Source organism: Pieris rapae, chromosome 4 (genome assembly GCF_905147795.1).
Source record: "Pieris rapae chromosome 4, ilPieRapa1.1, whole genome shotgun sequence".
NCBI classification, from domain to species: Eukaryota; Metazoa; Arthropoda; class Insecta; order Lepidoptera; family Pieridae; genus Pieris; species Pieris rapae.
The window spans coordinates 6,759,487-6,777,136 of NC_059512.1; the positions used below are offsets into that span (position 1 = coordinate 6,759,487).

The following is a 17,650-nucleotide window of genomic DNA, read 5'->3' on the forward strand; positions in this document are numbered from 1 at the left end:
ATAGAAACTTCTTGTAAACAATTGTTATAAACAAAATCTTGGTATGGCTTCTGCGGATTAGTACGGGTTTGTAATACTTCATAATCAAGTTTTGAGATGCCCTACAGTACGAAATTCCGTAAAATAAAGCCAACTTTATTATTAAAGTAAAATAAATAATCAGGTGAGCCTCATGCCCGTTTGCCCCCGGTTCTATAAAAAAAAAAAAAAAAACAAATGAGACGATATATTAAATCCCACTCACCCACATCAGCCACAATTATATCGGTGTACCGTGGCAGGGCTCGAGCAGCTCTGCCCGCAATTTGGGGCACGTGCAGACCCATCAATAATGTGAGTGCCTACAATGTCAAACAATCAATGTTTTGCTTATAAATTGGCCTATTTACTCGCTTCGATAACGATTATTACAGGTGAATAGGAATTGTGCAGTGCGCAATTTGGCGACTTTAATTTGAATTTCAGAAAATTCAACTGTGCTCGATATACATAATTTTAATTTAATAAATTTTAAATATTTAACTTAGCCGATTGTCACATTTTTTTATTGATTTGTTTCATTCTCGGATTATGTTAGACGCTTGTTTTATTTTTATTTATACCTTTTTGAATTAAGTAAATTTCTTAATAGTTACGTCCTCAATGTTATAATTTTGTAGCCAGTATTTTGTGCGTATTGTTTTCTATAAGGCAATCAGTAGATTATCAGTCAAACCGCTAATATTATTCCCTAATTACTGATAATATCTCAATATCCTTACGACTGACAATGTTGTGCCTTTTTTCTTTGTAAGGATATATTGAAACGTGGTATGTAATCAGACCTTATTATTTTAGTTTGAAATTGTGTATCGGCCACTGAACTACTAAACCAAGTCATAGCTGATGTCATGAACACAAGAAAATTTAACATCGTTTATATAAAGTGTTACCTGTCTTAGTGGAAGTCTTACCTGAATCGATTTGTCGTCTGCTTCAGCTGCCAACAAGATTTCAGTTGCATCTTTTAAAGCGCTAAAAGCTTTAGGCGCCATCGAAACTCGCACCAATATCTCATTAGATACAGCCTTCGCTAAAGGCACATCACTACTGGATATCTGCGCATCATCTAGTATTAAGTATTGCCTAAGCGTATCTAGAACTTGTGATAGTGCTTCTGGAATTTCTTCACTATCGATGTTAACGCCTTCTAATCGCTGGAAATATTAACAAATTTAATTTATTGTATAAAACAATTTCTGACAGAAAAAAAACTATATGATCTAGTGTAAATAAAATTCTATCAAGCTAGTGCAAGCTATAAATTTCTTTGGATTTAATTGCAGTGAGATGGAGGCGTTTATGATTTGGTTTCAACACTCCACTTCTTATTCATGTTGCTTTGGTTTTTTTTGTATTGTTATAGCAATTTTTGTGATAGTTCGTTGGCTACATCTACGGGTATTCGTATCAATTTTTTTAAACCGGATGGAGGATCGTTATTCTAATTGTAATTTATGTTATATATATTTTATTTTATTATTGTGCACACAATCTCATTCTCAAAAAAATTAAGTTTGATGTTTTAAACAGATCTTAGAGGAAACGGTCTGTCTCGTTCGACGCAATAGGAATAGGAATCGCCAGTCCAACTTTTGTGGATGGCCACGTCTTTTTAATCTCCTAAAATATAAATAGGGGATCACGCCTGCGAGAAAAAAAAATCTATTTTTTTTATTTTAATTATTTCCTAAAGATCACAGATAAATTTTAATACTAACATAGGGATACATATATTTCGTAAATAAGGTAAAAGGAAAGATCAGTTTCGGATATAAGTAAGAAAGAATGAATTTCGAAGGGGCTGACATTTTCAAGTATTTTATGAACTAGAATTCCTTCGTATTTTTATTTTTTACTGCTGTATATTTATATTTTTTCTCGACATAATTACATATATAACCGATAAATGAAAACACAACGGCATTATCATTTTGATGAGGGTAATCTAAAATATTTTAACTCGGCCAATCATTACATTTGATTCACTTACATTTTGGTTTAGCTAAGGTTATGCTAGACGCATTTTGAATTTGATATGATTTTATATATGTGTACATAAAAAGTTATATAGCGGTTACTTACAGCTTGCGTCTTGAATAAATAAGCCGCGTATCTTAAAGCGTAGTGCGGTGCGCGTGCGCCGGCATGAGCGAGACAACGGGCCCACTGTCCCGCTCTTGCTAGCTTTTCAAGCGCTGAGTTTTCTACTTCCAGCTCTTCACGAACTTCTGGAGCGTCCACTTCTTCTTGTGCCTCTGATGGACCTAATGCAAGATCATTCATAATTAAGAAAGATAACAGTAGGTATACATATTGTAAAGTTAAGACTCTCCAAAGAGATTACACAAAATAAAACGATTGTATATACAAAATACGAGTCTAGAAATTTTTTTAAAAATATACTTTAAACATACTTACAATATTTAACAACAAAATACGTTATTTACGAATAACTTTATTTGCATACCGGCTTCTTCGACTTCCCCCTCAAGCAACGCGGCGCGTAATTGTTCGCCGACCTCACCTTGACCGATGGCATCGAATCTAAAAATGTTTATTACTGAAAAAGATACTTTATCGAATTGCTATATAAGCAAATAGCATATTCCGAATTGACAATTATGTATCATTCATATGTCGCGTCCTCGCAAGTAGAGGAAGGCAATTAACACAATTGCCTTTGAATTTAGTGTAACTAGTGTTGATATGAAATTATATGTTTCAAATGCCTAAAGAAAATAACAATAATTTATTTTAATAAATAAATAGAATATAGTACATATAAAAGTTGGATCTTCTTATAAAATTCGCAAACAACTTGTTTTATACTTAAAGTTATTGTATTTGTTATTTTGTATTGTAGTCAATTATCATCAGATTTCTGTGAAAAAAAATTGTTGTTGTCCGCGCTAGAGATTCAACGGTACTGGTATAAGTTAGATCGTTACGACATTTGACACGAAATATAAATTTAACCTTGCAATTAAAATTTTCGCTTGATCTACAATTTATAATAGACTTTCAAAAACACTTTGTAAATACGTATTTTATTATAATTCAAAATTATTATAATGTATTCTTTAATTAATAAGTAAATTTCTTATAGAATATTTATAACTTTGAACACTATTTTAAGGCGCATGGTGTGCGCTTATTATCTTAGATTTAATGTAATAAAAAACCTTCCTTTAAGATTAATGGACAAAAACCGATATCATATGAATTCCTAATATAATAAACGTATAAATGTTGTACGTATTAACGATTTTTCCTTATTTTTAACCAATTAAAGGAAAAAATCTTGGGTCTGGCATAGAAAGACTTAGAGTAGAATTAATTCCGTGGAAATGAGATCGTTAAGAAGTACAACTATTTGTGACATTGCGTAAAAGGATAATTAATAGTAGTAGTAGTAGTAGTGCAGGCGATATGGAGGGTTCAGGAGGAATTTTTAGTGGGTCGGGTTTCTCCCGTCTGATTAGCGAAGGGATAAGAGTTAACCATCCCCATAGTCCCCGCGATAGCGACTGCATACGCTCGCGGGCCTGCATTTGTGCATTTTAACCTCCTTTATAAAAAAAAAGAAAAAACATGTGTGTAATTCACACGTGGTAGAAGTGAAACCTTCAAACACAAAATTTTTATAATTAATCATATATAAATTAGACTTTTTTCACTATCTAAATGTAATAAACTTTTCTTTAAAACCGTATATTCTAATGATAAATTGTAATTTATAGATTTAATATCAATCTTTAATTTGGCAAAATCTAAAATATCGAAAGCTTGACATTTTTAAAATTAAAAAGCGGCAGTAAAAAGAGTCTGTATAATGCCTCCTATCCCATTTTCTCCCATGTTACAATAAATCTTATGAATTGATGTTTCTGTCTCTCTTTACCGCTGCATCCGGTTTGAAATCACGACGATTCTAAAGAAGTTTATCTATCTCATTTTCTCCCACGTTAAATCATATGAATTAATGTTTCTGTCTCTTTTTACTGTCGCTTTTCCGTTGCATCCGGTTTGAAATCACAACGATTCTAAAGAAGTTTCACTTCAAAAAAAAACGGCCTTGTCGCACATACCTGGACCAAATCCAAAACGTACTAGAGAACGGACAAGTACAAAGTGACCATAACTGATGAATATGCATGGTGGATATCATGAAAGTGAATGAAGCTAGAGAGGTTTGGTCCTGCCATAGCAAGTCTCTGCCTAAACCTTCAGGAAGAAGGCGTGATAACATAAATGAATAAAATAAAAACTATTTCGGTTGGAGCAATGTATAAACAAACATCTTATTGAATCACAAACGATAAAAATATTTCCGTGTGTGACAGTGACAGTGACATTACCTTTCAACCAACATGTCAGCTGCGGCACGTCGCGTGTCGCCTGAGAGTTTATCCCTCGCAAGGCGAGCGGCTCGTAAGGCCGCGCGTTCTGCAAGGCGCCCAGCACCGCCTGATGCCGCCGCTGCGCTTGCGCCTATTAGAAGGCGTACTGCCTCCCACCATTCGCCCCTTAAATTTTATATTGACACTATATTATTATTACAATATACAGCTTTTATTGTCATTTACTTATTATTTAATTAATAATGCCACACTTTAAAAAATATAATTTTAGAGAAATCGTCTCGAATGGCTTAGCAAGATTTTCAATTTTAATATTCCAATACATTAACACAATCCGAAATATGATATGAATTAAGGAACTTTCTTAACTTTCGATATCCAAAATTTAAATATTACATTTACTAGTTTCGTGTTTGCCATGCTTAGTTTGGGCTTTTCTATGAGAAATTGTAATAATGGTAACAAAAACGTACAGTACTTACTTCAAAATACAAAAAGTTAATATGGTATAATTTTAAAATTACCATATACATATATGTATAAAAAATCTTGATGAAACCGGCCTATCTCGAATTCAAAATTCAACGGCATGTGTTAGACAAAAGGCTAATCACCTACTTGTCTATGAAATAAAAAATGTTCAAAGAAACGGAGATTATCTGTGACCAAGACCGATTTCAGGTTGTAGTACCACTGGATTATCATTATTAGTATACAAATAATAATTTTCGCACCTATCAGCATGATCGGCGGCTCTTTGCAACAATGGAGGTACTGCGGGGGGCACGGCCTCTGTGCTGTCAGGTAAATACTCGCGGGAAACACGACCCGCTTCCTCCCACATCTCTGTATGCAACATGTTTTGTGAGATCACTGATCTGTCACTGTTAATAGATCCGGGCATAGACAATAAAAAATATAGTTAAATATAATTTCAAAACCAAATTTATTTTTACTAAAGCATTTTTAAAACATCATTGTCGGTTTGAAATTTGCATTAAATCCACTCAAATTACCCACAGACCGCGTATACATATGCATTTCAGCGGTCGAAGTATATACTTTACGAAGTATATACGCATGTGTATACAGTATTCAACATTATTCATTCCAACCTATTTACATTTAATGTAAAATAGCAAAACAAGATACAATTTTGCGATTATAGTTTTTGAATTGTTATTTTATCGTGTTGTGTATTCCGTGTGTTTTTTTATCTTATCTTATCTTAATACATATAAATTACGTGTCACTTTGATTGTGGACTCCTTTCCTTTCTTTCTTACCTTTATGGACTCCTATGCTACCGAACTGATATCAATCAAATTTGCACACCGTGTTCAATTTGATCTAACTTATTAGATAGCTTACATCTCAATTTATACCCGCGGTATTATTTTATTGCAAATATTTGTTTATTATTTGATGCAATTGTTACACTAACAGATGGTGCTGTGTGAAAAGTACCAACGTTTCACAAAAGCTGTCACATAAGTTCTGCTACCGTTTCCCTTGAATAGTTTACTACTATGTAATATAACAAAAACCTTAGCCACAGCGACGCTTGGCCGAGTCTGCTATTAGTGATATTTATTTTTTACACGCTTACAATCTTACCATGTAAAATGTCAAAGTTGTAAATCTAAACAAAATAGGAAACTCGACAAAGAACAAGACCGCATTGCTACGAACTGGGAATATTAACGACAATTACGCTCCTCCCTCAACAAGACACAATCAAGTTCATTTAACGACCATGTGATTTGAAATATTTTATTTCTTAATCTAAAAAATATATAGTTTCTACAACGAGCAATGTGAAACTAAATATTATATGAAACGCGCTATGAGATTCAGTTATTTTAATATAAATAAAAAAATAAAAAAATTGAAAAATACGTTTTGTTCCCATATAGGCTAAATTTTAACGTACATTTTGTTTTCTATTTTAATTGTCTAGAGCGAACCTACAATCAGTACGATGACGTCATACCCTGTATCGCGTTGACAGTTAAGTTATTCAATCTGCAAATAATATAAACAACTTCGTGACCTTAGCGACGGGGACCTTTGGGCCTGTCTACCCTTAGAGTGCTCAAAGATCCTATTTCTTAAGATTAGCTTTCTTCCTCTACATATCATTGCCGTAAGAGATATTAATAGTGATAGAATGATTGTAGAATTTTTATTTTTATATTAATAAAACAAGTTTTAATAATTTTTTGCATAATAAAAAGAAGATAGTGAGACAATTAGCAATGTAATAATGGACATACCGAGTTGTTTATAATGCTGTACTATTTCTCTAGGCCGATTAGCTCGTATCATTAAAGCCTCGAACTGCTGCAAATCGCCTCTTTCAGCCGCTGCACGCGCACCCTCTACTAACACTTCTTCTACCTATGGTTAAAACTTATCAACAATAAAGACACATGGTATTTACTTCCTTTACCAGAAAATAGGTAACAAACCTATTTTCTAGTAACTTAATACTGGACATGCAGACCACGAATCAATTTGTTTTTTTTTTGAACAAATGAAGATTTAACAAACAACATCGATCTTGTATAACAGTTTTACAACTTCAAAATATCCCATCAAGCATAACTAAGACATATGTACATAGGTTAACCGTATAACATAGCCTAAGGCTGTTTTTGAGAACACCAAGCATACAAACAAACTTTTATACACACATACAGTATGTTATGTAAAACCAAATCGGGTTTGTTAAAAGACGGATAACTCGAACCTGATTTTCATGGTCTTTGATTTGATGTTATAGGCCCCGGCACGGAACTTGGCAAGAGTCGTTAGATGCGCAGAAGTCGTTTTTTAGGTCTCTTTTGTGGTGAAGCGGGACGCAGGGTATGACGTAGCGCCGATCACAGCGCGCTATTGGTGCGTCAGTCGACCCTTGCCTCCCGCACCGCGTCTACATTACGTTCGCTCCCGATTACACTTGCCGACACGAAAGTTGTACCATTTGTTTTTGTTGACTTTTTGGTACGAGTTCAGTTTTAAATTAAGTTTTGGTTTTGTTAGTGTTATTGTTGTTGTTTTAAATTTAGTTTTTGTAACGTTTATTACAATGTCAGGACCAAATACCGTTTTACGCAGACATGCCAGAAAAATGGTATACGATGTGTACTGTTTCATGGAGAAAAAATGTCACGAATTCCTCTGCTTTGTTTATATACAAGATTTAAAATAAATGATGGCAATAACCATAATGACAATCAATAAAAGTGAACAGTTTTTGTTCCACTAAGTGTACGATGCGCGAACTTGCCCCCACTACGCCAAAACCTTGCCAACTACCGTGCCGGGGCCTATATTATCCTCGATAATGTAAAAAACGTAAACAAAATAATTATACGAAAAAAATATCGATACAAAATGTTCATGGTCAAATGTTCGTGGTCAAACATTTTTAACGTTCATCCTGTCGATACGGTAATCGAATGGTATCTCTCCCCAAATTAAAGAAGGTATTCAAATAAAGGTTTCGAAACGACAAGAAGAAGCCACAATATAAGGATAATTGCGTATTTAGTGATAGGATTCACATACATCCAGTATGCGTGCGTTGAGACGCTTATTTCTTTTGGTGTTAATTTCTTAACAAATTACTGAACTTAATATTTGTTTTCATTGTATTATTTAATAAACTTATAGGTTAAGTTCAGCTGAAATCTGAATTGTATTGATTTGAGCACTGGCAGTAAATATAAAATTAGAAGCATTTCATATATAATATTTTTTTGACATTCACCTTACCTAGACATTACCTATATGAATAAATTGTTTTGCATACAATATACATACATACCATATGTGTAGCATGCTGTTCGGCTAGCGTAAGTGCCCTCTGATGGTACCCTTTAGCTAACCACATAGCCACTGCATCATCTGGAGCACCGGCCCTTAGGAACGCTGCTTCAGCCTCTTCTGGCTGTTCTTCCGCCAGTGCTGATGCTTCATGACGAGCCACTTCCCGCTTTGTTATCCCACCCCCGAGCGATGACAGCTCCATTGCTATATCCCACCTAAATAAGGTACTTTTAATTTGTAAAAATATGTTTGAGGCTTTACATAAGTTTGTTTATACGACTGGTGGTAATAGTATGACATATACGTTTTAAGGTTGATTTCAGAATTAAATGTAATTCAATTGCCTGACATAATCTGTCTCCAAATAATCGTATAATGATTTTTATGAATTCTTTAAAAAATACGTTTGAGTCTAAACATAATGTTATTTATTCTACTGGGGGTAATAATAGGAAATTTAAGTTCTAAGGTCGATTTCAGTTGATTAAATGCTTTTTTGCGGGTAGTTGTCATTCCAGTAGCACGTATTTATATTGCTCTGTATTTATTTTTTAATTTAAGTGTTTATTTGAAGTTTCTGATGTGCATTTGAGTGCCTGATATCCTCTGGCTCTTTTTTTTTTTTCCTGAAGTGCTAGTTTTCACTTTTATTTGACACCATGGAAGCAGTTCAGAAGACCATTGAAGATCTTGCGGTCGTCCTCAAATCCGGTATGGCGGAATTCCGTAAGGATCTGCAGGATGCTACTGCTCTTTCCTCTTCGGCCAACCCTACTTCACGACTCGTTGTGGAGTTTGACAGTTTTCGTAGCTTTATGTTGTCTTCTCTACAGAATCTCCAGTCTCAGGTCGAACTTTTGTCTAAGTGTCATGACCAAGAAGAGATGCGAAGCCGCAGGAAGATGCTGTTGGTTCATGGGGTTGCTGAGGATAACAAGGAGGATACTACTGCTACATTCTCCAAAGTTATCACCGAACACCTTGGTGTCACTATTGAGGATGTTAAAATTAGTCGCTGCCATCGTTTGGGTCAGGTTAAGAAAGGTACCCCTAGGCCTATATTGGTGAAGTTCCGGGATGTTCACTTGAGAGATAGCATATGGTACAGTAAAACTAAACTGAAGGGTTCGGGTATAACTATATCTGAATTCCTAAATAAAGTCAGGCATGATACCTTTATGGAGGCAAGAAGGCTATTTGGTGTCTCTAAGTGCTGGACTAGAAACGGCACCATTCATATTTTAACTCCTGATGGCACCCGGCACCGTGTGAATTCTTTGGCTGAACTAAAAATTATCCCTCTTCCCTCTTCTGCAAATACTGTACAAACCAGCAATATGACTGTCCCTAGGGACAACAAACGTCCCAAAAGGTTGATCAAACGGCCAATAGTTTAAGTTCTCATTTCTAATCCCTTTTATGTAATTTATGTTTTCTCTGATGCTTGTTTGAACTTAATTTTTAACTTTATATTAACTTTTCTTATCATTGTTCTGTCTTAATTTTATAAATTGCTGTATTTTATTTTATTATAATTTTTAAGAAGTTTCTTTTGTATTGATTATGCTGGGTGTCCAATGTATGAAACATCTAGTTGCTTGCACCATCAATTGGCCATATTTTGTCTTTACATCAAAACTGGATACAGTTTTATATCTTTCATACTTTTCATATTTTGTGTAAATAGCAAAATATTTAACTTAAGTTGGCTCATATGAAGTTTACTTTGGCTAATAGCTAAGTGGCTGCTTATTTATGCTTGGTATTTTGCGATTTTTAATTGTTATTGTTGGTGTACTCAATTTTTTATAATGTTTATATTTTGTTGTCGAGCGCGTGTGATTGTCGGTTGTCAGAATTCCTAAATTGACTTTTAACTTTTGACGCTTGACAGTTGTTCGTGTTTGGTGTAGCATATTCATGGACATTGATAACTTTTTTTTACTTAAGTTATTAACATCATTATTTCTTTTTATAATAGTTTACCGTTGTATTGTTGCATTGTTTTCTCCTTTGCTGTAATTTTATATTTTTTATATATATTCTTTCTTAAAGAAGATGCCAGTTGGTACATTGTATTTAATTTGTGAAGAAATTTTTATTCGCAGTTTTAACGTAGTAATTTATCTTTATCTGTGGTATTATATTCATTTTTTTAATTTTATATACTTACTCGTTATTTTTTATTATTTTTTTATTTATTGTTATATTCTATTTTTTATTTTGTTACTTCTGTATTAGCTTTATAGATATTGTTTTCAAGTGTTTACATTCATAATGGCTGTCAGTGAAGATAGCTTTCAGTCGTCTTCATCGTCAGCTATATTAGGTGGTACTAGTTACGAGGCTAGTTTACTTGATATCTCCTTCTCCCCTCTGAATGTTCTCCTTTCTAATTCCTTCCAAGGCCTATCAAAAAACTTCAATGTCGTCCACATCAATGCTCAAAGTATTCCAGCGCATTATTCCGATCTATTCTCTTCTTTTCAATGCTGTAATATTCACGCCATTCTTATTTCTGAGAGTTGGTTTAAACCCAGTCTTCCTTCTACTTCCTTTCCCATTCCTGGGTTTCATCTCCTACGGAATGACCGTCTGGGCAGAGTTGGGGGTGGGGTTGCTATTTATTTACGTGCCCATATTCCTTATTCTATTCTTAGCAGCTCACCGCAACCCCCACCAAATGATGCTGTTGAGCATTTGTTATTGGAAATCTCTTGTCGCATTCTAAATTACTACTTGGTGTGTTTTATAGTCCCTCTTCGAATGTAGACTACTTTTCCGCCCTTGGTCTGCTTTTAGATAATTTTGTTAATAATTATAATCATACCATTTTAATGGGTGATCTAAATACTTGTTTGTTGAAAAGCGATCATCGTTCGCGCAAATTGATTTCTACTATCGAATCTCATAATTTAAATATCTTACCTTTGATTGCCACTCATCACTTTCCAGATTCCTCCCCTTCGCTGCTTGATCTCATTTTCGTTTCTAACCCTGACCTGGTGCATAAGCATGGCCAAATTCCTGCTGATGCCTTTTCTTATCACGATCTTATCTTCCTTTCCTATAAATTGCGTCCACCTAAAGTTAAACCTCAAATTCGTATGTTACGCAATTTTAGAGGCATAGATATAGAGAATTTATCTGCTGATGCTGCCGAGTTGGATTGGAACTCTGTGTATAATGAGAGTGATGTTCACAAGAAAGTTGGGCTCTTTAATTCAATGCTAACGCAACTGTATGATGTTCATGCCCCAACGAGGCCAGTAAAAGTGAAACATTTACCTTCTCCATGGTTAACTGATGACATCAAATTAATTATAGAAACTAAGAATCGTGCTAAAGCTAAGCTGAGATTGTGTGATTCTCCTTTGGCGCGTGAGAAATACAAAAAAGTCCGGAATCGATGCAATACCCTGTGCCGTGATGCTCAGCGGCGTCATATTCACAAATCAGTTGAAGGAGGCGACCCTTCCAAAGTATGGAAATTCCTTAAATCGCTTGGAATCGGGAAACAACAGCAACTGCCACTTTCTGCTGATTTGAATCTTGAACTGCTTAATCAACATTTCTCCTGTCATCCCACTTTTGATCAAAGTATTAAATCTGAAACCATTGCATCCCTTAACTTTTGTCCTACTCGGAATATACCCTCTTTTACGTTTCAGACGATTGCTGATGACGTAGTAGGGAGGAGCATTAAGTCTGTCTCGTCGAAAGCCATTGGTTATGATTGCATTGGTCGGGATATGATCCTTCCTATTGTTGACATTTTAACCCCGGTTCTAGCTCACATTTTCAACACTTCCGTTTTCTCTGGTGTCTTTCCTAATATCTGGAAATTTGCCCATGTTATTCCTATTCCTAAAATCGCTAACCCAGTTACCTATTCTGATTTTCGACCTATTTCCATCCTTCCTTTCCTTTCTAAGGTTCTTGAACGTATTCTTCATCAGCAATTAGCTATCTTTCTCAACGAACACTCCCTTCTTAATTCAGTTCAATCCGGTTTTCGTCCTGGGCACAGTACAGCTACTGCTCTCACTAAGATTACAGATGACATAAGACGTGGCATGGATAATAAAAAACTCACAATACTTACCTTGCTTGACTTTAGTAATGCCTTTAATTCGGTAGACATTGATGTTCTTCTTGCTTTGCTGCGTTCTATTAATATGTCCCCTTCTGTGATTAATTGGTTTAAAAGCTATCTATCGGAACGTCAGCAACGAATTAAATTAACTGAAAGCTTTTCCTCTTGGTCTCATGTTTCTGCTGGCGTACCGCAGGGTGGTATCCTCTCTCCTCTTCTCTTTTCGCTCTTTATAAATTCTATTACTAATCAACTTTCTTCCAACTCTCATCTTTATGCTGATGATCTTCAAATTTACAACCAGTCTACTTTTGATGAATTGCCGGCTGCTATTCTGACGGCAAACTTTGATTTAGACAAAGTTGTGAAATGGAGTAAATCGTATGGTCTTCAGATAAACCCTTATAAGAGCCAGTCTATTATCATCGGAAGTGCATCGTATATAATGAGAATAAATTGGTCAACTTTACCCCAGATTACTATAGATAGTACGGTTGTTCCGTTTTGCTCCACTGTTAGGAATTTGGGCATTACTTTGGATAAAACCCTGTCTTGGCAGCCCCAAATAAATGAACTGAGCAGGAGGATTTTTTCTTCTTCCCACGCACTTAATAGGTTACGCAATTTTTTGCCTATCTCAACTAAAATTTCTCTTGCTCACTCTCTTTTACTTTCTATTCTTGATTATGCTGATGTATGTTATCCTGATTTAACTGAGTTGCAGCTTGATAAGTTAGAGCGCTTACAAAATGTTTGCATCAGATTCATTTTTGGACTCCGTAAATTTGACCATATTTCGGAGTTCCGAAGAAAGCTCAATTGGCTACCCATTCGATTGCGGCGTAAGATGCGCATTTTACAACTTCTCTTTAATATTCTTTTTAATCCCAAAACCCCTAGTTACTTAAAGCAAAATTTTATTTTCCTCTCCGGCGGCAGTTTTGACTTACGTTCCTTAGACAACCTAATTCTTGAAACTCCTACGCATAAAACTGAATTCTATCACTCCTCCTTTACTGTGCAGAGTATCCTGCTATGGAATTCCCTACCAATCGATATTAGACGAGCGCAATCTTTAAATGTATTTAAAAAGCTTCTTTTTGATCATTTTCTTTCTACCTCGTAATTAGTTCTGCTTATATATATTTATTTTTATAGGTTAACCTTTTTATTTGCTTTTAAATTTTTGTCTATAATTATTTTTATTTATTATTATTGCTATTTTTTCTTTGATTTTGTTTTATTATATTCAATTAGTTATAGTAACGCATGTTCTAAGTTTAAGTTTTTAGTTTTTTTGTTTTTTTGTTGCTTTTGTTAATTGATTTTTTTTGTACTCTACCCTCTGATGGTTTTTCTTTAACGTTGTGTTTCTCATTAGGGTTGCCTGGAAGAAATCGCTTGTAAGCGATAAGGCCGCCCTTTGCCTTATATCTTTTGTTACTGTTTTTTTTTATTTTTTTGTTATGTGTGTTTTTGTATAAGGCAATAAAGGATTAATAATAATAATAATAATAAATGAAAATCAATTCCGCGTTGATTACTTTAATTCTTATAAAAAAAAGTAAAAAAAAAAAAGAATATTCCCACCTCTGTGCCTGCAACGCCCATCTTGCTCCAATAGCAGCAAGTCCCCTAGCAGCAAGTAGCCTGGCAGCGGTTGAGGCTGACAAAGTTGCTGCCCACTGCAACGCGGTCTGTTGCTGTATGGCTACGGGTGCGTGGGTGCGAGCAACGCGTTCTGCGTTCTCCCATTGACTGTTTGACCGGTACATCGCTATGGCACTCTTCCAGTCATCTATATTATTTAACCCCTCTTATATTCCAGTATTAAAACAAATCCTATTAGGTCTACTTAACATTATTATTTATAGATAAACATAATATATAAATAACTAATAAATATTATAATTATATTACAGAAAAAAATTCGAAACCTCTTTCTGTTTTGCTCATAGAAGTATACTTAATATTTTTAACATTTTTGGTTAAAATAAATATAATTTCGTACGGTTAATAGACACGTCATAATGATAATCTGGATATTGAACCCATTGAAGTGGTATTTCAAGGCAAGTTGTTTATCATGCTTTTGTAATATTGATGTGGTCATCAATATTAGTGAAATAAATTGTTTCTTGGTGTAATAAGTTTCGCTATAATATCAAATATAGTCAGTGCACACCTGCTTGTATGAAATAGTTTTCAGCGGCTCGTAGATCGCCAGCCGCTTGTAACGCTTGTGCTACGTGACGCCGCGTAGCCTCTACGAGGGACGGACGATGTGCAGCTACGAGGCGTAGCATCGATTCATATTGCGATGCATTCTACAATTTATTATAGTACGTTGGCATAAAAACGTTTAGGTATAAAAATGGAGTTGTTTACATATATACACAATAAAATTTGTTTTAGGGCATTTTATTGTTTTAGAACTATACTATTTTTTCATTATATTAAGGTTCACAAAGCTGTAAAGGACAAAGCAATACAAACATAGAAACACAGCTCGTGTGATATTACTTCAAGATCTCAATCTTTATAGACATTCAATGCGAATTTGTTTTAAACAAATTTACTTATGTGCTAATAATTTCAATACATTTTAAAATGCTTTAATATTTGTCTCTCTAGAACATATTAAATGTGCATAATAACTCCTAATCCAAAGGCACAAACAGTTTGTCCCTATACCTACCTACCTTATACATTGAAATGGCCTCATCCGGGTCACCGAGTCCTATATAAATTTGTTCCGCCTTCCTCAGCTGGCCTTCATCTCTTAACTGTTTCGCTAGAGGTAAATAAATATCACGAGTTTCATCCTCAGAAATATGCGCTGTTGCGACTCGCATTCCGTCTGTTATTTTTCCGGCTAAATTATATGCGCGCACACAACGTTCCGCCATACCACAAGATATGAGTACACGCTCAGCGGTTTCCCAGTCCTAAAAATAATATCAAAATCAAAATTAAACATGTTCTTAAAAATTAATATGCATTATTGATATTTATTTTTTGTTTATATATATTTGTATATCTTACCTGAATCGTAATAAAATGCTCGCCAAGTCGCTCACATTCTTGTCTTATCGACTCCTTATCGTCAATGACCTAGAAATTACTAGTGCAATTAGATTTCTGTTTTTTTTTAATTGAATCTTGCACTTTTTTCTAAAGTGCTGTCTGTCTTTTCTGCTTGAAAAAAAAAAATTACCGGAAGAAAAGAAAGAGATTTAATTATGCTGAATTAGTTTAAGTATATGTAAATATAATAAATAAATATAAAGTAGTTAGAATGGTATAATTATAAATATCTTTCTATTTTTAAAACAAATAGCCACTACATTAAATTGTTAAAAAACAATTTCTAATATGATAACCTTTTCTGTACTTAGTAAGGTAAAAAATAACAAAATTTGTAAATATGACTTTGTAAAAATATCTATTGTAACTACAAAAATGTGATCTCTCTTTAATCAATTAATCACAAACAATCAAAAATGCACTTACGTCATACAAGTATATTATATAAGTTTGCCTCTAACAAATATTAACCCTCATAAAATACAAAAGCTCTTGATAAAATTAGCCTTATAAAATTTACACATCCATTGACATTTATGAAGTTAGTTCAGGGTTCAATAGAAGCAGAATTTTATACATTCAAAGTGCTGACACCCGAGAGTATGAATGCCCGTTGCATAATAATTTCACACCGTTCGTAAACTCTTAAAGGCCTTTGAATTTTAATAGTATTGCTTTATTAGAATAAAGCCCACCCGACCAATAACTCAGTTTTAGGGTAGGTTTAGGCTAAATTACATTATACCCTCGCTTTGATCGCCTAGTTTAACGTCGTATGCTTTCTGTAACGTAGAATATTTAGTACGAACATATATATTATATAGAACGAATTTGCGAATATATATATATATATATATATATATATATAATATTGTATATTTAAAATTAAAAGAAAAAATTGAGACCAGTAGAAGAACAATTTACCTCTACAATTTGCAATGCTTTCTTATAATGATGGGCCTCTATAGCAGCAGCTAAAGCGTCCCTTGTACGTCCCGCTTCTATAAGATGCGGGACAGCCGCCGCGGCACGATGACTTTCCACTAACCAAGCTCCCCATTCACCCTCTAAGCGTGTAACTTCTCCAGGACAGGCCTAAACAATCAAACACTTCGATAAAAAAAAATCGTTGTCCCACTTAAATCAATAACTAATTTTTGCAAACGAAACGATGCAATTAAACTACGAAATTTAATGGAACTCCCTTTTATCGCTTATACATACACAGTATATCCTACTTCAAGGATCTAAAATAATTAAATATTTACTAAATGGCGTAAAAAATATAAACACAAGTCTCACTCACACACTCTGATTTTCCATTTCGTAGAATTCGGACATTTTATAAGTGTTGCTACTAAAAAAGTTATACACATAAAAGGGACAAATTTAACCCATTTGAGGGCATAACAACAAAATGCTAAGTATTTTTTGTGTTTTAAGTTATTATTGAGATTTACCTACAAAAAGGTAAATCTAAATAATAACTATCTCAAGCTACCTAATACAAAAATAACTGAACTGAGAATGTTGTATGCGCCCATAATTGGGGTAGCATTAAGCTTGTGTTTGTGTTAAATGCATGTATCAGTGTCTACTTTGTTGGTGCAACAAATAAATAAATAAACTAATATTTCAATATCACGAACGACATATCGCATCAACTTTAATTACTTATTATTTAGCTGGAATACTAATTCCAGCTTTAGTTAACTTAAAAAAAATTATCTTTACTTGTGCGTTTTTTACTTTTAATGTGCAGCACCGCACTTAATAAAATGGATCATTCATTAACAAATAAAATGTATGTATAGAGTCAGATGTTCAGACTTTATTGAAATCGAAATGTGCCCGGCCAAATAGGTTTGCCATCTCTGACATGTGAAAAAATTACAACTGTCAAAATTCTTCGGCATTAGAAATCAGAGAGTATAGTTAGAAAATACATGATTTAGATTTTGGATGAAAAATAAAACACGAGTACATTGTTTTGCATTATATGCGAAAACAAACCCTACCCTGGTTGATGTGTTCTGTTATTACCTAGGTCTATTGTCTAGGGCTCATGGAAACTCAAAGAATGTTATTTATAATCTAACATATTTTTCAATTGAATAACAAAAATAAAGAAAAGAGAATAAATATCCTTGAATACAGATAGAATCGCGAAAATCGACTGCAACTAAACACAATAACGAGAATGTAAGTGTGTACCTATTTGACCATGCCA

At 34.1% G+C, this 17,650-nt stretch overlaps 1 protein-coding gene across 1 annotated transcript in view; it reads right to left on the bottom strand.

The window, feature by feature from the left end:
- Positions 1-17,650, bottom strand: part of LOC111003057 (intraflagellar transport protein 172 homolog) — a 39,000-nt gene that overhangs the window by 1,932 nt on the left and 19,418 nt on the right. Inside the window, exons 19-31 of the mRNA XM_022273412.2 lie at positions 16,345-16,515; positions 15,379-15,447; positions 15,036-15,281; positions 14,519-14,660; positions 13,924-14,131; positions 8,236-8,452; positions 6,680-6,803; positions 5,138-5,249; positions 4,401-4,568; positions 2,510-2,586; positions 2,125-2,306; positions 954-1,196; positions 245-341 (exon numbers count right to left, since the gene is read on the bottom strand). Coding sequence (XP_022129104.2) covers positions 245-341; positions 954-1,196; positions 2,125-2,306; positions 2,510-2,586; positions 4,401-4,568; positions 5,138-5,249; positions 6,680-6,803; positions 8,236-8,452; positions 13,924-14,131; positions 14,519-14,660; positions 15,036-15,281; positions 15,379-15,447; positions 16,345-16,515 — 2,056 coding nt within the window. The remainder of the gene's footprint in view (positions 1-244; positions 342-953; positions 1,197-2,124; positions 2,307-2,509; positions 2,587-4,400; positions 4,569-5,137; positions 5,250-6,679; positions 6,804-8,235; positions 8,453-13,923; positions 14,132-14,518; positions 14,661-15,035; positions 15,282-15,378; positions 15,448-16,344; positions 16,516-17,650) is intronic.